This window comes from Nomascus leucogenys, chromosome 18 (assembly GCF_006542625.1).
Source record: "Nomascus leucogenys isolate Asia chromosome 18, Asia_NLE_v1, whole genome shotgun sequence".
Taxonomy (NCBI): domain Eukaryota; kingdom Metazoa; phylum Chordata; class Mammalia; order Primates; family Hylobatidae; genus Nomascus; species Nomascus leucogenys.
Genome location: NC_044398.1, coordinates 3401575 through 3421763, shown reverse-complemented (window position 1 = coordinate 3421763; position 20189 = coordinate 3401575). Strand labels below are relative to the sequence as shown.

At 39.4% G+C, this 20189-nt stretch overlaps 1 protein-coding gene across 7 annotated transcripts in view; it reads right to left on the bottom strand.

The window, feature by feature from the left end:
* The window catches only part of UBE3D (ubiquitin protein ligase E3D), a 186335-nt gene that overhangs the window by 68244 nt on the left and 97902 nt on the right, over positions 1-20189 (bottom strand). For all 7 annotated transcript variants that reach the window (XR_004026703.1, XR_004026702.1, XM_030798155.1 and 4 more), the window contains one exon: positions 16610-16748. Coding sequence is in view for 5 of the 7 variants with exons in the window: in XM_030798155.1 (XP_030654015.1) it covers positions 16610-16748 (139 nt within the window). In the remaining 2 variants the exon portion in view is untranslated. The remainder of the gene's footprint in view (positions 1-16609; positions 16749-20189) is intronic.

Sequence of the window (20189 nt, the reverse complement as noted above, 5' to 3'; positions counted from 1 at the left end):
CATGACAGTTGAGTGAGTCTCATGAGATCTGATGGTTTTATAAGCATCTGGCATTTCCCCTGCTTGCACTCATTCTCTCTCCTGCTACCCTGTGAAGAGGTGCCTTCTGCCATGATTGTAAGCTTCCTGAGGCCTCCTAAATCATGCTGAACTGTGCATCAATTAAACTTCTTTATAATCACTTAGTCTTGGGTATTTAATGATAGCAGCATGAGAATGAACTAATACATTAAGTTTAAACCACAACTTTAAACTTCTATATCATCAAAGCTTTTCACCTGAGGTGCCAATAAATGGCAAAATGACTAAATCTAATTTTCATGTTATTTTGTTTTCTTTTGATACAGATATTGACAGGTAGTAAAACACTAGCTGAGATAATTATAAAATTATTAACATCTGAATAATTGTGAAGTTAAATAAATGATTTTGACATCATGAAAAAGATGAAAATTTTAAGTATCAGTGAGTTTCTTAAAGTTAAAATCAAATTACAGATAAGTAACAAGCAATGGAGAATTTCCTTGTTTAGAATAGTATGTGGGTCTCATATTCAAGATGCTTCAATTACATCACCCTTCACCACAGAACAGTGTATGATTTCAAGTCCCTCTAGAACAGGAAATATCCCTGATCAACCCTAATTATCAGGTGGTAATAAAGTCCATAAAGCTTTTTATTTCTTCTTTCCGACATATTTTCCCCATATGATTAAACTATACAACATATACAGAACGCTGTAATTTGATGACACTCCACTTATTTGCCACAATCCGTAATGCTTGAGAATATTTCTCACACTGCTCCCATGTTTGAACGCTGTTGTTCTCTAAAGGATGACATTAGTGAAAGAGATATTGTTGCTGCCACATGGTAAAAATAAGTTATACAAGACACAAGACTGTCAAGGAGGACCATCTGGCATTTACTTTGATGTAATTGTCATGAGTTGGAATAAATAATAGATTCACAATTAGAAGACCAATATTTAACACATAGCCTCACATTTTGGTAGTTAAATAATTATACTTGCCCACTTTACTTACTTTTTTCACCTTTACTTACTTTTTAAAAATCGGAGTTAGATTGATTTGGAGGGTTGAAGCAAGATGGCGGGATAGAATGCCCGACCCACTGTCCCCCTGACAGGGAAACCAAATGTGACAACTATCTACACACAAAAAAGCACCTTCTTAAGAACCAAAACTCAGCCGGGCACAGTGGCTCATGCCCATAATCCTAGCACTTTTGAAGGCTGAGGCGGGAGAATTGCTTGGGCCCAGGAATTCAAGACCACCCTGGCCAACATGGTGAAACCCCGTGTCCACTAAAAATACAAAAATTAGCTGGGCATGGTGGCATGTACCTGTAGTCCCAGCTACTCAGGAGGCTGAGTTGGGAGGATTGCTTGAGCCCAGGAGGTGGCAGTTGCAGTGAGCTGAGATCGCACCACTACACTACAGCCTGGGTGACAGAGCAAGACCCTATCTCAAAACAAAAAACAAACAAAAAAAAGAACTAAAAATCAGGTAAGGACTCATGGTATCTGATTTTAACTTCATATCACTGAAAAGAATAGGAAACAGTCTTGAATTGCCAATGCCACCCCTCCCGCATTCCCCCACAGCAGCTGCACAGCTCAGAGAACTCTGTGCTCTTGAAGGAGGACAGTGCAGTGAATATGAGACTTCACATTAAACCCAGTGCTTCCTGGTTACAGTGGAAAGCAAAACCAAGTGGAACTCAGCTGATGCCCACACAAGGAGGGAGCATGCAGATCAACCCTAGCCAGAGGGGAATTGCCCATCCCAGTGGTGGGAACTTGAGTTCGGTCAAGCTTCGTTACTATGGGCTGAAGTGCTCTGGGGCTATAAAAAAACTTGAAAGGCAACCTAGACCACAGGGACTGCAAGTCTTAATGCTGAGCTGGGCTTGGAGCAAGTGGACTCGGGGGTGATGCAACCTACTGAGACACTAGCTGGGGCAGCTAAGGGAGTGCTTATGCCACCCCTCCCCCAACTTTAGGCAACACAACTCCAAAAGAGACCCCTTCCTTCCACTTGAAGAGAGGAGGGGGAAGAGTAAAGAGGATTTTTATTTTGAATCTTGAATACTAGCTCGGCCACAGTAGGACAGAGAACTGATTAGGGTTGTGAGGCCCCACTCCAGGCCCTAGCTCCTGGATGACATTTGTAGACATATCCTGGACCAGAAGGGAATCTGTTGCCGTAAAGGGAAGGACCCAGTCCAGGCAAAGCCTATCACCTGATGACTAAAGAGCCCCTGGGCCCTGAATAACCAGTAGTGATACCCAGGTAGTGAGCTGTGGGCCTTGGGTGAGATTCTAAGAGGTGCTGACTTCAGCTGAGACACAACACATTTGAAGCTGTGATGACTATGGTGAGAAACTCCTTTTGCTTGAGGAAAGCAAAGGGAAAAGTAAAGGGGACTTTGTCTTGCACTTTAGGTACTAGCTTGGTCACAGTGGGGTAGAGCACAAAGCAGGTTCTTTGGGTCCCTGAGTCCAGGACTTGGTTTTTAGACAGCATTTCTTGATCTGTCCTGAGCCAAAGGGGAGCCCACTTCCCTGAAGGGTGAGTCCCAGTCTGGCAGAATTCACCACAAGTTGACTGAAGCGCCCTTGGGCCTTACATGAACATCAGTGGTAGCTTGGCAGTACTCCCTATGGGTTTTTGGTGGTTGTGGTCATAGAGTGAGGCTCTTCTGCCTCTGGAAAGGGGAGGGAAGAGTGGGAAGGACTGTTTCTCATGGTTCAAGGACCAGCTAAGCCACAGTAGAAGAGAATACCAAGTAGACTGCTAAGGTTTTTAACTCTAGCCCCTAGCTCTCAGATGGCATCTCTACACCCACCCAGGGGCTGGAGGAAATTGCCACCCTGAAGGGAAGAACACAAGCCTGGCTGGCTTTACCAACTGCTGATAGTAGAGCCCTGGGGCCTTGAGCAAACATAGGTGTTAGCCAAGTATTGGTTACAGTGGACATTGGGTGAGACTCAGGGCTGTGCTGGCTTCAGTTCTGACCCAGCGCAGTCTTTGTGATGGTGGCCACAGGGGTGATTGTGTCACCTCAGCCCCAGGTGGCTCAGCACAGAGACAGATAGACAGACAGAAAGCGAGAGAGAAAAAGAGGGAGAAAGAGAGACTGACTGACTCCATTTGTTTAGGAGAAAGTAAGGGAAGAGAAGAGTCTGCCAGGTAATCCAGAGAAGTATTCTGGATCTTATTTAAGACAACCATGCCAATATGAGTCTATGAGTCTCCAAGAAGAACACAATTACTAGGCTTCAGTCTCCTAATACAGATATGACTTAGATCACAACACCCAAGTCCTTTTGAATGCCTGGAAAGCCTTCCCAAGAAGGACAGGTAAAAACAAGCCCATGATGTGAAGACTACAATAAATACCTAACTTTTCAATACCCATGCCCAGATACTGACAAGCATCAATAAACATGAAGACCATCCAGAAAAACATGACCTCACCAAACAAACTAAATGAGGTACCAGGGATCAATCCTGGTGGAGAAAGAAAGGTATGTGACTTTTTAGACAGACAATGCAAAATATCCGTGTTGAGGAAATTCAATGAGATTTAAGATAACACAGAGAAGGAATTCAGAATGTTATCAGATAAGTTTAACAAAGAGATTGAACTAATTAAAAAGAATCAAGAAGAAATTCTGGAGTCGAAAAATGCAACTTACATACTAAAGATTGAATCAGAGTCTCTTAATAGGAGAATTGATTAAGCAGAAGAATTAGTGGGCTATTTGAAAATACACAGTCAGAGGAGATAAAAGCAAAAAGAATAATGAAAGAATTAAGCACACATACGAGATCTAGAAAATAGCCTCCAAGGGGCAAATTTAAGAGTTATAGGCCTTAAAGAGGAGGCAGACAAAGAGATAAGTGAAGCAAGTATATTCAAAGGGATTATAACAGAGAACTTCCCAAACCTAGAGAAAGATATCAATATCCAAGTACAAGAAGGTTATAGAAAACCAACCAGATTTAACCCATAGATGAGTACCTCAAGGCATTTAATAATCAAACTCCCAAAGGTCAAGAAAAAAGAAAGAAGCCTAAAAGCACCAACAGAAAAGTAACAAATAACATACAATGGAGCTCCAATACACCTAGCAGCAGACTTTTCAGTGGAAACCTTACAGGTCAGGAGAGAGTAGCATGACCTATTTAAAATGCAGAAGGAAAAAAAATTTACCCTAGAGTATTATATCTGGAGAAAATATCCTTCAAACACAAAGAAGAAATAAAGACTTTCCCAGACAAACAAAAACTGAGGAATTTCAACACCAGACCTGTCCTTGAAGAAATGCTAAAGAGAGTACTTCAATCAGAAAGAAAAGAATGTTCATGAGCAATAAGACATCATCTGAAGGTACAAAACTCACCAGCAAAAATAAGTACACAGAAAAATACAGACTATTGTAACACTGTAACTGTGGTATGTAAACTACTCTTAAGTAGAAAGACTAAAAGATTAACCAATCAAAAATAACTGCAACTTTTCAAGACAAAGACAGTACAATAAGATATAAACAGAAACAACAAAAGAATAAAATTAGAAAGTTAATTAAAAAGTGGGGGACAAAGTTAAAGTGTAGAGTTTTTATTAGTTTTCTTTTTGCTTGTTTGTTTATGCAAGCAGGGTTTAGTTATCAGCCTAAAACAATGAATTATAAGATAGTTTTTGCAAACCTCATGGTAACCTCAAATCAAAAATCATACAACAGGCACAGAAAAAATAAAAAAGCAAGAAATTAAATCATACCACCAGAGGAAATCACCTTTACTAAAAGCAAGACAGGAAGGGAAGAAGGAAGAGAAGACCACAAAACAACCAGGAAACAAATAACAAAATGGCAGGAGTAAGTCTTTACTTATCAATAACAACACTGAATATAAGTAAACTCCCCAATAAAAAGATGGAAAAATATATTTTATGTCAATGGAAACCAAAAAAGAGCAAAGTAGCTAGGCTTACATCAGCCAAAATAGATTTAAAGACAAAAACTATACAATGAGACAAAGAAGGTCATTATATAATGATAAAAGGGTCCATTCGGCAAAATGATATAATGATTGTAAATATATGTGCACCCAAAACTGGAGCACCCAGATATGTAAAGAAAATATTATTAAAGAAAGAGATGAACTCCAATAAAATAATAACTGGAGACTTCAACACCCCACTTTCAGCATTCAACAGATGTTCTAGACAGAAAACAGAAAAAGAAACATCAAACTTAATCTGCACTATGGACCAAATAAACCTAAGAGATACTTACAGAACATTTCATCCAATGGTTGTAGAATACATATTTTTTAATTTTTAATTTTTTTTCTTTTATTTTTCTTGCCCTATCTTATGGTGCTGAGGAATGCACATTCTTCTCAGCACACAGATCATTCTCAATGACAGACCTTATGTTACGTCACAAAATAAGTCTTAACACACTCAAAACACATTGAAATAACATCAAGCATCGTCTCTGACCACAATGGAATAAAACTTTAAATCAATAACAAGAAGAATTTTGAAAACTATACAAATACATGGAAATTGACAATATGCTCCTGAAGGACCAATGGGTCAATGAAGACATTAAAAAGTACATTGAAAAATTTCTTGAAACAAATGATAATGGAAACACACGTATCAAAACCTATGGAATACAGCAAAAGTAGTTCTAGAAGGGAAGTTTATAACTATAAGTGCCTACATCAAAACAGAAGAAAAACCTTCAATAAACAACCTAATGATTCATCTTAAAGAACTAGGAAAGCAAGAGCAAACCAAACTTAAAATTAGCAGAAGAAAAGAAATAGTAAAGATCAGAACAGAGATAAATGAAATTGAAGTGAAGAAAACAATACAAAAGATCGATGAAACAAAATGTTGGTTTTTTTGAAGAGGCAAACAAAATTGACAAATCTTTAGCCAGAATAACTAAGAAAACATGAGAGAATAAATAAATAAAATAAATAAAATCAGAGATGAAAAAGGAGAAATTACAACTGATACTGCAGAAACTCACAGGATCATTAGTGGCTACTATGAGCAGCTATATGCCAATAAATAGGAAAATCTAGAAGAAATGAATAAATTCATAGACATATACCATGTACCAAAACTGAACCATGAAAAAATCCTGAACAGACCAAATGAGATTGAAGCCATAATAAAAAGTTCCCCACTAAAGAAAAGCCCAGGACCTGATGGCTTCACTGCCGAATTCTACCAAACATTTAAAGAAGAACTAATACCACTTCTACTCAAACTATTCTGGAAAATAGAGAATGGAATACCTCCAAACTCATTATAGGAGGCCAGAAGTATTACCTTGATACCAAAACTAGACAAAGACACATTAAAAAAAGAAAACTACAAGCCAATTATCTCTAAAGAATATTGATTTAGAATCATCAATAAAATACTAGCAAACTGAATTCAATAACACATTAAAAAGATATTCCTTCATGGCCAAGTAGGATTTATCACAAGGATACAAGGATGATTGAAAATATACAAATCACTCAGTGTGATATATCATATCAACAGAATGAAGGCCAAAAACCACATAAACATTTCAATTGATGGTGGTGCTAAAAATGCATCTGGAAAAATTCAACATCACTTCATGATAAAAACCATTACAAAACTGGGTACAGAAGGAACATACCTCAACATAAAAAAAGCCATATATGATAGACCCATAGCTCGTGTCATACTGCATGGGGAAAAACTAAAACTCTTTCCTCTAGGATCTGAAACATGACAAGGATGCCCACTGCCACTGTTATTCAACATAGTACCGGAAGTCCTAGCTACAGCAATCAGACAAGAGAAAGAAATAAAGGGCATCTAAACTGGAAAGGAATAAATCAAATTATCCTTGTTGGCAGATGATATGATCTTATATTTAGAAAAACCTAAAGACTTCAATGAAAAACTATTAGAATTGATAAACAAATTCAGTAAAGTTGCAGGGGACAAAATGAATATACAAAAATCACTAGGATTTCCATATGCCAACAGAGAACAATTTGAAAAATAAATTAAAAAGTAATCCCATTTACAATAGCTACAGAGTAAAATCACTAGGAATTTACTTAACTGAGGAAATATAAGATCTCTACAATGAAAACTATAAAACATTGATGCAAGAAATTGAAGAAGACACAAAAAAATGGAAAGATATTCCATGTTCATGGACTGGAACAATCAATATTGTTAAAATGTCCACACTACTCAAAGCAATCTACAGATGCAATGCAATCACTACCTAAACAATGACATTCTTCACAGAAATAGAAAAAAAAATCTTAAAAGTTATATGGAACCATAAAAGACCCACAATAGCCAAGGCCATCCTAAGTAAAAAGAACAAAACTGGAGGAATCACATTACCTCACCTCAAATTATACTACAAAGCCATAATAACCAAAACAGCACATTACTGGCATAAAACCAGACACACAGACCAATGGAATAGAATAGAGAACCCAGAAACAAATCCAGACATCTACAGTGAACTCATTTTTTACAAAAGTGCCAAGAACATACAGTGAGGGAAGGACAGTCTCTTCAATAAATGGTTCTGAGAAAACTGGATATCCATATGCAGAAGAATGAAACTAGACCCGTATCTCAGCCATATACAAAAATCAAATAAAAATTGATTAAATACTTAAATCTAAGACCTCAAACTATAAAATTACTGTAAGAAAACATTGGGGAAACTCTCTAGGACATCGAATTGGGCAAAGATTTCTTGAGTAATATCCCACAAGCACAGGCAACTAAAGTAAAATGGGACAAATGAGATCATATCAAGTTAAAAGTTTCTGCATAGAAAAGGAAACCATCAACAAAGTGAAGAGACAACTCACAGAATGGAAGGATACATTTGCACACTACCAATCTGACAAGAGATTAATAACCAGAATATATATGGAGCTCAAACAACTCTATAGGAAAATATCTAATCAACTGATTAAAGAATGGGCAAAAGATATGAATAGACATTTCTCAAAAGAATATACACAATTGGCAAACAAGTATATGAAAAGGTGCTTAACATCATTGATCATCAGAGAAATGCAAATCAAAACTATAATGGGATATCATCTCACACCAGTTAAATTGGCTTTTATCCAAAAGAAAGGCTAACAAATGCTGGTAAGGATGTGGAGAAAAGGGAACTCTCATACACTGTTGGTGGGAATGTAAATTAGTACAACCAGTATGAAGAACAGTTTGGAGGTTCCCCAAAAAACAAAAAAATAGAACTACCGGCTGGGCACAGTGGCTTACAGCTGTAATCCCAGCACTTTGGGAGGCCGAGGCAGGCGGATCACTTGAGGTCAGGAGTTCAAGACCTACCACACAATCCAGCAATCCCACTCCTAGGTAGGTACCCAAAAGAAAGGAAATCAGTATATCAAAGAGATATCTGCACTCCCATGTTTATTGCAAAACTATTTACAAGAGCCAAGATTTAGAAGCAACGTAAGTGTCCATCAACAGATGAATGAATAAAGAAAATGTGGTACATATACACAATGGAATACTTGTCAGCCATACAACTCAATGAGATCTTGTCATCTGCAACAACATGGATGGAACTGGAGGTCATTATGTTAAGTGAAATAAGCCAGGCACAGAAAGACAAACTTTGCATGTTCTCACTTATTTGTGGGATCTAAACATTAAAACAACTGAATTCATGGAGATAGAGAGTAGAAAGATGGTTACCAAAGGCTGGGAAGAGTAGTGGAGGGATGGGGGAAGTGGGGATGACTAATGGATAAAAAAAAAACAAAGAATAAATAAGATCTAATATTTGCTAGCACAACAGGATGACTATAGTAATGAGTAATTTAATTATACATTTAAAAATAACTAAAAAAGTATAAGTGGATTGTTTGTAACACAAAGCATAAATGCTTGAGGTGATAGATGCCACATTTACCCTGATGTGCTTGTTATGCATTGTATGCCTGTATCAAAATATCTCATGTAACCCATAAATATATATACCTACTATGTACCCATAAAAATTAAAAGTAAAATGGGAATTGTAAGGATCTGAAAAAGGCAAGTGTTTGTGAAAACATCTAAAATTGTTTAGAATTCTGTCATTAACCTGGGGCTCTATGCCCTTAAAAACTCTATCCATACCATTTAGATAGCCTGGAGCAGCTGGTTGGAGCTGGAATTAATGAGGTAAGATGTGGGAACACACAGGAAGGGTTTCCTCCACTCAGGGACCAGGGCTATGAAATACTCCTTCCGTATCCTAGTTGGGTATATTTTCCAAGGAAGACTCTTCTGGAGCATTCTCAGTGGGAGTCAATCCTTAAGTTAGGGAAGAGGCAGAGTTTAGCCAGAGGGCTTAATCTACCAGCAGAACCCTTTGCCATGTTACTACTTTGGTATGCAGTGTACAGAGTGGATGAGTGCCAGTTGAAATAGAACTGGGAACAGCTACAGGGTGGGAAAGCAATGCTCGGCCAGGGGACTTCTGGGCCTCAGGCTTGATTCAGTGTGTACCAAGGAATGCCAAAGGCAGATCTTGTTCCTACTGTGCCATTCTGACCAAAGAGGCCCTGACCAAAAGGACAACCATCTAGTCTCAAAAGAAAGAGATGGTATCCTCCTGACAATCAGCCTCTAAAACTGCAGCACCACTTCTTGTGGAGGTAAGGAAGGCTGCCACTAAGAATGTACATAAGGGTCTTTACAGATAGAACAGTGTCTCCCCATTTGTGTTCTGCAAATATTAATCCCATAAGATGCCCCTAGAAAAAGTCTCCCTGCTATCAAGTACATTTGGGAAATAATGTTTACTATATTCCTCAACTAAGGGGATCACACTACCCCTTAAGCACATGCAAGGGGCTGACAAGTCATGCCACTTAAAAACATCAAACTTTCTTTAACCAACCTTATTAAAAGAGGTTAACATTATTTAGTGGTTAAGAATAGGGGTCCTGGAGCCAGGCCTTGTACCTCATGCTCCTCTACTTATTAGCTGTGTGAGCTTGGGCACCTTGTGCACCTGTGCTCAGTTTCTGCACCTGTAAAATGGAAATAATAATATACCTTCCTCATGGAGGTGTCATGAAAATGAAATGAGCTACTAAGTACAAACCATTGAGAACAGTACCTGGAAAACAGAAAGAACTAAAAAAAATTAGCTATTATAATGTATATTATTATCTGATTATTAATATCTAATTTTTTTTTTTTTGAGATAGAGTCTCACTCTCACCCAAGCTGCAGTGCAGTGGCACAATCATAGCTCACTGCAGGATTGACCTCCAGGGCTCAAGCAATCCTCCTACTTCAGCCTTCTGAGTAGCTGGAGCTACAGGCATATGCCAGCACATCTGTTAATTTTTTAATTTTTTACATAGACGGCGTCTCATTATGTTGCCCAAGGTGGACCTGAACTCCTAGGCTCAAGTGATCCTCCTGCTTCAGCCCCCAAAGTGCTGGTATTGCAGGTGTGAGCTACTTTGGCCAGAGAAATGCTAAGTATAGAAAAACCCCCTCTCTACCCAAAGAGAAGTCAACATACTCTCTGTAGCACAAAAAGCACGACTAAGAAATCAGAATTTCAGTCTCCAATATCAACTTAACCTTCTTGGGTATGTGTTTCCTTATCTGTAAAAATAAGATTATTAGACTAGTTATTCCTTCTAGCTCCAATAGGCCAGGATTCTAGGAAAAATACATAGTTGCTATTAAAACCAGCAGCTCTTGCCCAGTCCTGGTTCCAACCTGATTGCTTTTAAGGTTCTACCTTCCAGACATCTTACCTATATTTAAAGCTGCCACTGCAGGAAGGACTTCAGGTTAAGAGCTGGTTGCTGCCTATCAAGATGGGTATAGAAATGGCCTTGTGCCACCTAACCCCAGAGTTCTGAAGCACACAGAGTGAAATAAACTAGCAATGGCAATGACGTCAACAGGCTGCAACTTGCCTCCTCCAGAGGATACCTCTGCACCTCTAATGCCTACTGCCTTGGTTTCTGGCACAAAAGCTTGGGCATCATTCCCATATTCCCTACGGTGGTACTGTGGTCTCCAGTACCCAGAGAGTCCCATCCTATATATTGATCACTTTGCTTATCTGAATCTTGCCAGCTCTTTCTAAGGGCTGAACTCTTCTTTGAGTTTTTCTCATTTGTACAAAACACCAGGTTGCAGTTTCAATGTGGATACCCATCTGTGCTCAACTTTGTTGACATATCTTAAATCCAGACCTTATCTGTTGAGTCTAGCACTGCCTCAGCAGAGAAAGGGCTGCTGCTTCTGCCTTGAGTGTATACTGTACATACCTCTGTGTAACCCAGCTCAGTCTTTTAGATTTCTAGAATGTCACATGGCTATGTCCATCTGTATTTTAACTGTGCCTTCATCCACCCATCCAGCCATCTGGCCAGCCATCCAATATTTATTAACTTCTTCCTACATCCAGGCACTATACTAAGTTCTGTTGGCACAATATTGAACAAAAACAGACATTCCCCCATTCATTCAGTCAACACATATTTTAGTAGAGGAAAAAGACGAACAAATAAATGAACAAGATCAAACAGTGGAAAGTGATATGAAGAAAATTAAACAAGGTAAGGTTACAGAGTAATGGTGATGTGAAGAAGGGGGGTCAGGTTGAGCCTCTCCTCAGACGGGATACCTGAACTGAGACCTGAACGACAAGAAGCAGCTGGCCATGCAAAGACCTGGTGCAGAGTATTCTCCCAGTAGCAGAGAAAACAGCCAGTCCACAGGTCCTACAGCCAGAACCAGCTCGTGATAAGGACAGGGAGATAGGTCCAGTGTGCCTGGAGCAGAGTGACAGTGAGAAAGCCGGAGATGAGGTCAGAAAGGGAGGCAGGGCCAAGATGTTCCCCAGCCTTGTTGGCCAAGATAAGGAGTTTGGATTTTATTTTCATTGTAACAGGATGCCATGGAAGAATTTTAAGCAGGAAGCGACATGATAAGGAATGGTAAGTCCACCCATCTTCTTGGGGCCACTGCAACAACTTAGTATATGCTTAGCAATATGTCAGTGAATATCAATCAAATCCTACATTTTGTTGGCTTATAATCGCATTAGAAATAGTAAGGTACTATAACAGAGTGGAAGCTATATTTATAACAAAAACACCAGAAGAGGTCCCTGTTGGCCTGAGAGAAATGTTACAGTGTAATTTAAGAAGTTAGAATTTCATATAATGTTGTTTTAATTAATAAGATAAACTCTTCTTTTTGAGATTCAACAGTGATAACAGCTCAAGCAGGAGCACCAAGTGAGTCCTAAAATGACAGCTTTACAGAAAAAGAAGCACTGCTCACAGTGACTCAGCCAGAAAAGAGAATTGGAAATGTAAAGATAACTTTAACAAGTGTCATTCTGCTATTTTATAGCTCTTGCCAATACAGCTCTTAAAAAATGTGCATGAAAGTGAGTTTCCAATTAAAAAAAAATCCTAAACACAGGCAAAATTAGAAGCCCCATTCCTTGCCATTATAATACATGATGAAGTGGGTGGTACAAAGATGAAAAAGCAGAGCATCTCTTTCTAATGCTGACACACACTTTCCCATTTTCACTGATCCTTCATCTTGGAGTGAAGACCTGGATAGGGAAGATGATTCCTGTATGTTCCTTATAAGAATACATCTTTCCAGCAACTGTTGTTTCCTGACTTTTTAATGATCGCCATTCTAACTGGTATGAGATGGTATCTCATTGTGGTTATGATTTGATTTTCTCTGATGGCCAGTGATGATGAGCATTTTTTTGGCTGCATAAATGTCTTCTTTTGAGAAGTGTCTGTTCATGTCCTTTGCCCACTTTTTGATGGGGTTGTTTGTTTTTTTCTAGTAAATTTGTTTGAGTTCACTGTAGATTCTGGATATTAGCCCTTTGTCAGATGAGTAGGCTGTGAAAATTTTCTCCCATTTTGTAGGTTGCCTGTTCACTCTGATGGTGGTTTCTTTTGCTGTGCAAAGCTCTTTAGTTTAATGAGATCCCATTTGTCAATTTTGGCTTTTGTTGCCATTGCTTTTGGTGTTTTAGACATGAAGTCCTTGCCCATGCCTATGTCTTGAATGGTATTGCCTAGGTTTTCTTCTAGGGTTTTTATGGTTTTAGGTCTAACATGTAAGTCTTTAATCCATCTTGAATTAATTTTTGTATAAGGTGTAAGGAAGGGATCCAGTTTCAGCTTTCTACATATGGCTAGCCAGTTTTCCCAGCACCATTTATTAAATAGGGAATCCTTTTCCCATTGCTTGTTTTTGTCAGGTTTGTCAAAGATCAGATAGCTGTAGATATGCGGCATTATTTCTGAGGGCTCTGTTCTGTTCCATTGGTCTATGTCTCTGTTGTGGTACCAGTACCATGCTGTTTTGGTTACTGTAGCCTTGTAGTATACTTTGAAGTCAGGCTGGAGAGGATGTGGAGAAATAGGAACACTTTTACACTGTTGGTGGGACTGTAAACTAGTTCAACCATTGTGGAAGTCAGTGTGGCGATTCCTCAGGGATCTAGAACTAGAAATACCATTTGACCCAGCCATCCCATTACTGGGTATATACCCAAAGGACTATAAATCATGCTGCTATAAAGACACGTGCACACGTATGTTTATTGTGGCACTATTCACAATAGCAAAGAGTTGGAACCAACCCAAATGTCCAACAATGATAGAATGGATTAAGAAAATGTGGCACATATACACCATGGAATACTATGCAGCCATAAAAAATGATGAGTTCATGTCCTTTGTAGGGACATGGATGAAACTGGAAACCATCATTCTCAGTAAACTATCACAAGGACAAAAAACCAAACACCTCATGTTCTCACTCATAGGTGGGAATTGAACAATGAGTACACATGGACACAGGAAGGGGAACATCACACTCCGGGGACTGTTGTGGGGTGGGGGGAGGGGGGAGGGACAGCATTAGGAGATATACCTAATGCTAAATGACGAGTTAATGGGTGCAGCAAAACAACATGGCACATGGATACATATATAACAAACCTGCACATTGTGCACATGTACCCTAAAACTTAAAGTATTATAATAATAATAATAAAAAAAGAATACATCTTTCCAGGGGTGACAGCAGGGACCAAACCAGCTCATAAGATTCTGCCAAGTTTCTCTGTATCTGTGACACTGGAAAAGCATTGTGTGTTTCTGACAATAATATTCAGAAAAGGGACTAAAACCACATGAAGTACAATCACCAATAGAAAAGGGCATTGAGTAATTAACATTCAGACCACTCTAAGAACTCCTCTAATTAAAGGTGCTAAGACCACACTAATGCCACCAATTGCAGGCCAGGCTTCATGCACCTGTGTTTCCATGAGATTGAGATGACATCCTTAAAGGGGGCAAGGCCTCCTGGGTCTCACAGGGAAGAAATATAGATTGGTCTTCCTCTCAAACCTCCCATATTTGGTTTAGATTACTCTTTTACCTTTAATTTCTTTAAGACTTGTGTTGAGGCTACTTTGTAATAAGATTATTCTCAAGTTAAATCATACATGGATGACTGTCCTATTTCCCCCAGTATGCCGTAAAATCCTTTAAATCAGAGTCATTTCTCTTGCTGCCCACTCACCCATGGCATGCAAATTTCAAACAGTACACGTGGGAAGGAGTGAAATAAAGAATTATTGTTTTCAGCTTCACTTCTCAAAGATAACCACTGTTAAGTTTCTTGTCTCTCCCTCCATGAACGTTTGTGGGAATATACAAACTTTGGCATTATTCAATCCCATGAGCAGAAGTTAAAGAAATATGGATATACGGAATTTTAAATCATATCTGGTTTAAGGCAATATATGAATAAACAAAATAAATACAAACTACTGCAAATAAATACAAACTACTGCAAAATAAGGGGAGGCTGTGGACATTCCAAGGCAGATCTAATAACCTGCCTCCACCCAGCACTCACATTCACTCCACCCCTAGGACCTTAGTGGGCAGTTGGTGGCAGATGGAGTAACCCTGGTGAGTGAGTCCAGTTTGGTCTCTGACCCACTGAGTGTTTCCCGGCCAACTCAATCCATTGCTCCAGATCTCAATTTCCTCTCCTACAAAATGAGAAGATGTTCTTTAAGGTCCTTTGAGACACCAGGATTGGAGTTGACCAACGGGCAGCAAATATAAATAGGCATGCTAAGACCAAAGACTGTACTCTATGAGTGCCTGAGGCTCGGAAAGAGGAAGAGCATCACAGAGACAATCCATGTAACAGATTTCCAAGAGGAGAGGAATGTAAATAAGATTGGAGCAGTTTTTTTCTCTCCATTTCTTGAGATATGATTCATAGGAAAATCCGCATCTTGTTTTACCACATAACAGAGGTACTAAGCAATATACAATGCTCCTGAAGTTTTCTTAGGATACATTAACAACCCTTCAGAAGTAGAAACAACCCATGTTTATTTATTTCTCAGCAACGTATGTTGTATTCCAACCAGCATCCGAGGGCTCATATTTTCCCATTGTCAAGAGTCGCAGATATGTGCAATTACATATAGTAGTGATAGGGCCACAACTTAAGCTGCAAGTTAACATTTAATTCTCACTGGACACTCATTTGACAATTAGCTGACTGTGAGGGAGGTGGAGGGGTCTTCCTGCTGGTCATCTTGCTGGCCAGTCTACATTTGCAGAACTGAGTTAGACTAGGAGAACAGATAAATATCAAGGGCAGTAGGGATGTGATAAGGGAGGGCTAAGGAGAGAGAGGGAAATGGCTCAGAAAGTAGAACCCTGTTAAATAGACCAATCCTGTTAAACATCCACTTGGCAATTTGACTTCAGGCTAACAGCAGCAAAGCCACTAATAATGGTTAAGATTCCCGGGTCTCCTGCAAACTTGGGAGAAGGGAGGTGGCATTCACAAGTGTCTACCAGATCTTCTTGCCATTTCCCAGAGGCAAGATGGGAGCTGGAGAACAAAGCCTGGAGTTACAGAGCTGTGAGTTCTGCCACAACTAGACAATTACCTAGTCAATTCTGAGCATCTGTTTGTTCATTTATTTAAAAAGAGATAGACAAAGGCCGGATGCGGTGGCTCACGCCAGTAATCCCAGCACTTTGGGAGGCTGAGGCATGCGGATTGCCTGAGCTCAGGAGTTCCAGACCAGCCTGGGCAACACAGTGAAACCCTGTCTCTACTAAAAATACAAAAATTTAGCCAGGTGCAGTGGCATGCACCTGTAGTCCCAGCTACTCAGGAGGCTGAGGTATGAGAATTGCTTAAACCTGGGAGGCAGAGGCTGCAGTGAGCCGAGATTACACCACTTCACTCCAGCCTGGGCAACAGAGAGAGTCTCTGCCTCCAAAAACAAACAAACAAACAAAAAACAGATAGACAAAGCAACACATGCATTATGCTTGTTATGATTTGAAACTGGGGAATTCCATGGGCTATCTCCTGTGAAAGAGAGGATCCTTGAAAAATAATTCCAAGTAAAACTGAGAAATCACAGCCTAGAAAAGAAGCCATTGCTCACCTGAAAGGAATTCATATGGCGAAGGGATGAAGGCAGATTGGCATTACTCTTTGATAATATCAACAGCAGCTCCAAGCAGGTTGCAGAGGGCAGGGTTAGCGGGTGGACACTGATGTCACTTTCCCACGAGCTGACAAGTCTGGAACACACCAACACATTAACTTTCAAAAATGCATTATCATAATTATTTTAAAAATCTGATATGAAAGAAGAAAACTCAATTGTGAGAGAAAAAGGCAAAGTACAAAAACTAGAAATAAACTATATTAAAAATTCACAGAGAACATGCCCAAGACATTTTTATGGTGTTGTTGATATAAAGCAGATGGATCAGGCAATTTTTCAGGCCATCATTTCATACTCTGAAGTATACAGAAATGCAGTCTTAGTTGTATGGGACCTGCTGGGGGAAGGGGTGGCAGAGACTAACGGCTAACACACTGAATGCTTCCTACTTTCTATGCCCTGTTCTACATGTTATCTCTTGTTTACCCCTCAGAAACCTAAGAGAAGGAACTATTGTTATCCCCATTCTACAGCTATGAAAATGGTTTTCTGAGCTGGATAGGCCCTTATGGAACATTTAGTTCAGTGATTTTCAAACTTTTAAAAAGTGACAGAATCCTTTTGTGAAAAAAAAAAAAAAATCTTGTAACAGCCCCAACTTATAATACAAATAAAAGCGAAGCTGCTCTGTCTGAAGGGGAAAGGTTGGCAGGAGGCCTCTCTTCATCTTTGAGAGTGGCCCTTGAAGCATCTCTGCTATATCCTGCGGAACCTATTTGAAAATCCTTTCATTTTAGAGATCAGGAAACCAAGGGCTAGAGAAGTAAAGGAATCTGTCTGAGATGAGGCAATGTGTAGAAAGTGATATGGCTGGGTCTAGAATCCTGGCTTCCTGGCTCCTCATCTAGTGCTTACAGTAAAGGGAAACATCAAAAAATAATTATGAGAAAATAAAGTAATAAGAATAGCATGAGTTTTAGGTTTTCAACTTTTCTATTTACTTATTTCCTCTCTGATCTGCGACCAAAGTGTCTCTTATCACTAATTTTAAAGATATATGTATATAATATTTATATTGGTTTATATAAATCTACATGTTTTTTTTTGCCACTTCTATAAACTTCTCTCTGAAAAGCGATCTTTAACCAAATCAGTGGTGAATAATGGAAACGTGGAGAGAATCAGTGGTTCGGGACACACTTTACAGAACAAGCCATGGCAAATGGTTTAGATGTTTTATCAATCAGGTTACTTACTATGCTGACAGATTTCTGACGTGGGGTGATGGAGTTCACTCTCCTTTAGGTACTGGCCAACTAGTTGGACTAGAATAAGACACTGGTCCAGTTTTAGTGTAGGGGAGAATAGATCACCTCCAACCCCCTTTTAGCTCTTAGTAGGCTCTTCAGCTGGATCTGGGAGCCAAACTGACACCAGGCAGATTAACAAGAGAAAAGTCTACAGATTTTATTAGTTTTACATGTACACGGGGATCTTTACAAGTAAGTGAAGTCCAAAGAAGTGGCCAAAGCAAGATGCTTTTATACATTTTTAGGCACAGAATGATGAGTATGAGGAAAATGACAGGACAAGAAAAAATCTGGCTAGAGGAAGTACATTTTCTAGGCGAGTCACTGGAGATATATGGTGTGGGCGTGTGTAAAACAGATGGAAGATAAGGTAAATATGTTTATTCGGGTCCACTGCAGTCTCCAATTCCAAGTCTCTGTTGATAAGCGCTGTTTTCTCACCTTGGTATGGAGAGGGTGCCCCTCCCAGAGGAATCTTGATCGCTTGCTGCATGCAGGAAAAGACAAACCATGCCTTTTTTTTTTTTTTTTTTTAGAAAAACATTAAATTTTAATCTTTACATACAACTTGTCAAGACTCCTGTTTTTAAAAAGTTCCCCCACCCCCCTCAAAATCTGTAGAGCATAATAAGTCTTGGCCTAAACTGACCTGATTTGTAAAATATCTTCCTCTGTGCACTTTTCCCTTCAGCCTGAGGCTCTTTGCTGATCTGCTCACAACAGAAGTAGCTTGGCTTTCCTCTGGGAGTACCACCAGCCCGCAAACCTAGAGTGTACTCTCCACCCCTGGGTCACAGAACTTCATTCTCCCTTGCTCTGTAACCCAAGGACCCTACAGCCTCTGAGGTCTAACACCCAAGCTCTTCCTTGCAGAAGAGCTGAGATGCTAAGGAGACCATTTGCAGCGTCATAATAAGCCCTTGATTTGTTGAGCTCCCACATGGCTTTCTTCCCACCTGGCCCACTTCCTTCAACCACATTCCACTTTGGAATGCGTGTCTTTAAGGCGCCAAGTGATCTTAAGAATTGGCTCTGTTTCTTTGAATCCAGTGATCCAAGTTCCTATCTCAGTAGGACCTCCAAAAAAAAAAAGATTGGCTCTGCTCCTAATGAATGTAAGCACTGCCTTTTACACACCAGTTGTATGTTAGTGACAGCTGGATGCCAGTTCACACCCCTTCAAACACCTCACAGTCCCAAACAGGGTGCTCCTACGCCTCCCAGGGTCCTGTTAGTGGAAGAAAGGCAGCTCCAGGAAGTCTTCATCTAGCCTTCATGACGGGAAATAGTTAATCCTCTGGGAAATATGCCTGCAGTCCCGGGAAGAAAAGAGTTGTTCCTCCTTGGGGACATACACCGTCATCTTGGCAATTTCATTCACTGTCTCTTCTGTATACAGGAGCTCCTAGCCCAGGAAGGCATCCTGTCCACACAGCCTCACGAAACTCCAATTTCTCCAAAGTTTTCACCTCTAAAGAATCAATATACCAATCTGACATATTTTGGGATGGCATGTCCTTCACTCCTTCATAGGCAAAGGCACATTTAAGTGTCTTTTCTGTGTTTAAAAAATTATCTTATATTGATTGACTGGTTCTGCTATTCTTTTTGCTTTTACTCATTATATAACATTTTCAACATTTCTCTGGAATGAAAATTAAAATGTTGCTGTCTTTTCCATAATTCAAACTTAGAGCTAGTGCAGTGGCTCTAAGCTCACTCTCCACCCACACCCCTTCCTCATGCTCTCCATAATCCACTGTTTTCTTACATATACAGTTAACTGGGCCTGGAAGGCAGTTATCCTTGCTGCTGAATTTCTATTTATCCTGTGAGACCCACTTACATATCATTTCTTAGAGATAGTGTCCTGTTTCCTTTATAAGAACTTGCCTAATACCATACTCATATCACTTACATACTAGTAAGGCATTTGTAAGTGATATAAATATGGTATTAGGCAAGTTCTTATAAAGGAAACAAATGCCTTACTAGTATTCTTATTTGGGATCTATGTCTCTAATTCTTTCTAGATCAGACATGAGTGATTTCCTCTAACTTTCTCATCTTCTTTGGAAATAAAGATTTAAAAGTTGCCTCAATGTTGCTTTTCTGCAGACAGAGTCAGGTATTAACCTCTTACTGGCTAAAATAAATACCTTTTCAATTTTCCCACTGACATTTGTATGTTCAATAAAACAACTCAAGTTTTCAGAATTTATACCCCTGACCCCAACTCCTGCCACCCACAATAGGGTTCACTG